The sequence below is a fragment of the Symphodus melops genome (genome assembly GCF_947650265.1).
Source record: "Symphodus melops genome assembly, chromosome: 20".
In the NCBI taxonomy this organism is placed as follows: Eukaryota; Metazoa; Chordata; class Actinopteri; order Labriformes; family Labridae; genus Symphodus; species Symphodus melops.
In genome coordinates, this window is record NC_136710.1 from 198,567 (window position 1) to 202,660 (window position 4,094).

A 4,094-nucleotide genomic window follows, 5' to 3' on the forward strand; every position below is an offset into this window, starting at 1 on the left:
GACGTGTCCCCTGCAGGTAGAGACGTGTCCCCTGCAGGTAGAGATGTGTCCTCTGCAGGTACAGACGTGTCCTCTGCAGATACAGACGTGTCCCCTGCAGGTAGAGACGTGTCCCCTGCAGGTAGAGACGTGTCCCCTGCAGGTAGAGATGTGTCCCCTGCAGGTAGAGACGTGTCCCCTGCAGGTAGAGATGTGTCCCCTGCAGGTAGAGACGTGTCCTCTGCAGGTACAGACGTGTCCCCTGCAGGTAGAGACGTGTCCCCTGCAGGTAGAGATGTGTCCCCTGCAGGTAGAGACGTGTCCCCTGCAGGTAGAGACGTGTCCTCTGCAGATACAGACGTGTCCCCTGCAGGTAGAGACGTGTCCTCTGCAGGTACAGACGTGTCCCCTGCAGGTAGAGACGTGTCCCCTGCAGGTAGAGATGTGTCCCCTGCAGGTAGAGACGTGTCCCCTGCAGGTAGAGACGTGTCCTCTGCAGATACAGACGTGTCCCCTGCAGGTAGAGACGTGTCCTCTGCAGTCTCTGCTCTGTCTGCTAAACCAAACTCTCAAAGACAGGTGTCGGTCCAACAGGAGCAGCATGTCAGTCTCTTCATCATCGAGGAAGGACACAGCTGATGTTTCTGCTGAACTATGATCTGTCTTTATCCGTCTCGTCCCACAGCTCATAATTTACTCTGAGACATTTCAGACATCCCTCAACTATGACGCCATTATCTTATATAATATATACATACATGCCCCCGAGGGCCCTGCTGGTTCAGACCCCCCCGCGGGCCCTGCTGGTTCAGACCCCCCCCGCGGGCCCTGCTGGTTCAGACCCCCCCCCACGGGCCCTGCTGGTTCAGACCCCCCCCCCAGGGTCTCAACTCGGAGACAAAAGAAAAGCTGGACATCTTTGAATGTGTCGACATTTTCAGAGTTTTTATTCCCAAACACTCAAGAACAGCAGAAAACCTTTCAAAATAAGAGTTTTTGTTTTTTTTACAAATTAAAAGCTGAGTTCACTTCTTGTAATCAAAGTCTTCATTGGTTGTTTTCCGTAAAGAGGGCGTGGCCTGTGTGAGCTTCCTGTGGCTGATAATAAATAATGTTTTGAATTTGGAGGATGGGATTAAAAACTCGGCGTGCTGCTGACGGACGCTCAACAAACACCAACGGACCGAACACGAACCAGTAACACTTCATAGAACAACGTGAAGGACTGAGACACAACCAGCCGTCTGATTGGTGCTCAACGCTAACCAGCTGAAAACCTTCTCAACAGCTTTTCAAAATAAAATGGGCACTTCCTCTCCGCTCCTCGCCTCCTCTGATAAACAAATGAAGGCTGTTGGACTAAAGGGGGCCGAGCTGGAGACGACAGCAGGTCTGTCTGAGGACACGTCGACCTCTGCAGGGTGCACGTGACCTTGACAGCGTGCTGCTGTGGATCTGGACTTTGTCTTCCAGCTGGGACCCTTCCTGAAGAGCGGGGACGTGTCCCCCTGTTGGACCAACTCTGAGCTGTCTTCATGGTCCAACATGAGGAGCAGAGACTTTCTGCTGACTCATGTTTCAGACGGATCCGCTGACCTCATGGAGCAGCTTTTTAATGAAGGTTAAAACTAAGTAAAAAAAGCTGAAGACATGAAGGCGGGATGATGTCATCACTGTGGCATTATGGGTAAAGAGAGGAGACGCAGAGCACCTCCCTCCAGAGAACATTTCAAACACATGAACCATCAGCTCCGACAGTCAGGACAAAAACACTCCTGCTACTCCTCTTTTTTCTCCTTCTCCTCCAACTGCTCCTCCTCTTTCTCCTGCTCCTCCTCCTCCTTGTCCCCCCAATCCTCCGTGTCCTCCTCCATGTCCTGGGATAGCCCTGCTGGATCTCACAGTCCTCCTGCAACAACAACACACAGCAGATAACATGTGACCAATCAGAGGAGGCGACACAAAGACCCTCTGCACCCCCCTTTGGTCTGAGTGTGAAGTCTGGACTCCAGACCCTCTGCACCCCCCTTTGGTCTGAGTATGAAGTCTGGACTCCAGACCCTCTGCACCCCCCTTTGGTCTGAGTGTGAAGTCTGGACTCCAGACCCTCTGCACCCCCCTTTGGTCTGAGTATGAAGTCTGGACTCCAGACCCTCTGCACCCCCCTTTGGTCTGAGTGTGAAGTCTGGACTCCAGACCCTCTGCACCCCCCTTTGGTCTGAGTGTGAAGTCTGGACTCCAGACCCTCTGCACCCCCCTTTGGTCTGAGTGTGAAGTCTGGACTCCAGACCCTCTGCACCCCCCTTTGGTCTGAGTATGAAGTCTATACTCCAGACCCTCTGCACCCCCCTTTGGTCTGAGTGTGAAGTCTGGACTCCGGACCCTCTGCACCCCCCTTTGGTCTGACTATGAAGTCTGGACTCCAGACCCTCTGCACTTCCCTTTGGTCTGACTGTGAAGTCTGGACTCCAGACCCTCTGCACCCCCCTTTGGTCTGAGTGTGAAGTCTGGACTCCAGACCCTCTGCACCCCCCTTTGGTCTGAGTGTGAAGTCTGGACTCCAGACCCTCTGCACCCCCCTTTGGTCTGAGTGTGAAGTCTGGACTCCAGACCCTCTGCACCCCTCTTTGGTCTGAGTGTGAAGTCTGGACTCCAGACCCTCTGCACCCCCCTTTGGTCTGAGTATGAAGTCTATACTCCAGACCCTCTGCACCCCCCTTTGGTCTGAGTGTGAAGTCTGGACTCCAGACCCTCTGCACCCCTCTTTGGTCTGAGTGTGAAGTCTGGACTCCAGACCCTCTGCACCCCCCTTTGGTCTTTGTGGTTGCTGAGTCTCACCGTCAGTAGAAAAGCGACGGGGGGCTGATGTAGAGCCTCTGGGTCTGGGAGTTGGGGGGACTTAGTGCAGACATAGATGAGAGGGGGGACAGGGGGGACAGGGGCGAGAGGGGGAAAGGGGACGGCGGTGGAGGAGGTGCTGGGAGGCACGAGGCAAAGGCTCTGCCACCACAGGTCAGTAAACCAGGACTGGTGGAAGCCGGAGGAGGGATGGAGAGCGGGGGAGACAGACTGCTGGGGGAGTCACAGGACAGTCCACTCAGGAAGGACGAGTCTGAAACCAGGAGAGACAGGAAGTATGAGACATGAGGAGGAGGAACCAGGAGGAGGAGGAGAGACAGGAAGTATGAGACATGAGGAGGAGGAACCAGGAGGAGGAGGAGAGACAGGAAGGATGAGACATGAGGAGGAGGAGGAACCAGGAGGAGGAGGAGAGACAGGAAGTATGAGACATGAGGAGGAGGAACCAGGAGGAGGAGAGACAGCAAGTATGAGACATGAGGAGGAGGAACCAGGAGGAGGAGAGACAGGAAGGATGAGACATGAGGAGGAGGAGGAGGAGGAGAGACAGGAAGTATGAGACATGAGGAGGAGGAGGAGGAGGAGGAGGAGAGACAGGAAGTATGAGACATGAGGAGGAGGAGGAGGAGGAGGAGGAGGAGGAGAGACAGGAAGTATGAGACATGAGGAGGAGGAGGGGGAGGAGGAGAGACAGGAAGGATGAGACATGAGGAGGAGGAACCAGGAGGAGGAGGAGAGACAGGAAGGATGAGACATGAGGAGGAGGAACCAGGAGGAGGAGGAGAGACAGGAAGGATGAGACATGAGGAGGAGGAACCAGGAGGAGGAGGAGAGACAGGAAGGATGAGACATGAGGAGGAGGAACCAGGAGGAGGAGGAGAGACAGGAAGGATGAGACATGAGGAGGAGGAACCAGGAGGAGGAGGAGAGACAGGAAGGATGAGACATGAGGAGGAGGAACCAGGAGGAGGAGGAGAGACAGGAAGTATGAGACATGAGGAGGAGGAGGAGGAGGAGAGACAGGAAGTATGAGACATGATGAGGAGGAGGAGGAGGAGGAGGAGAGACAGGAAGTATGAGACATGAGGAGAAGGAGGAGGAGGAGGAGGAGAGACAGGAAGTATGAGACATGAGGAGGAGGAGGAGGAGGAGAGACAGGAAGTATGAGACATGAGGAGGAGGAGGAGGAGGAGAGACAGGAAGTATGAGACATGATGAGGAAGAGGAGGAGGAGGAGGAGGAGAGACAGGAAGTAT

General features: G+C 54.6%; 1 protein-coding gene across 1 annotated transcript in view; it reads right to left on the bottom strand.

Moving 5' to 3' along the window:
• Positions 1 to 1,550: 1,550 nt before the first annotated feature.
• LOC306841598 (uncharacterized protein) overlaps positions 1,551 to 4,094 on the bottom strand; it is a 14,704-nt gene continuing 12,160 nt past the window's right edge. The window contains exons 12-13 of the mRNA XM_079371541.1: positions 2,818 to 3,091; positions 1,551 to 1,888 (exon numbers count right to left, since the gene is read on the bottom strand). Coding sequence (XP_079227667.1) covers positions 2,820 to 3,091 — 272 coding nt within the window. The 3' untranslated portion in view covers positions 1,551 to 1,888; positions 2,818 to 2,819. The remainder of the gene's footprint in view (positions 1,889 to 2,817; positions 3,092 to 4,094) is intronic.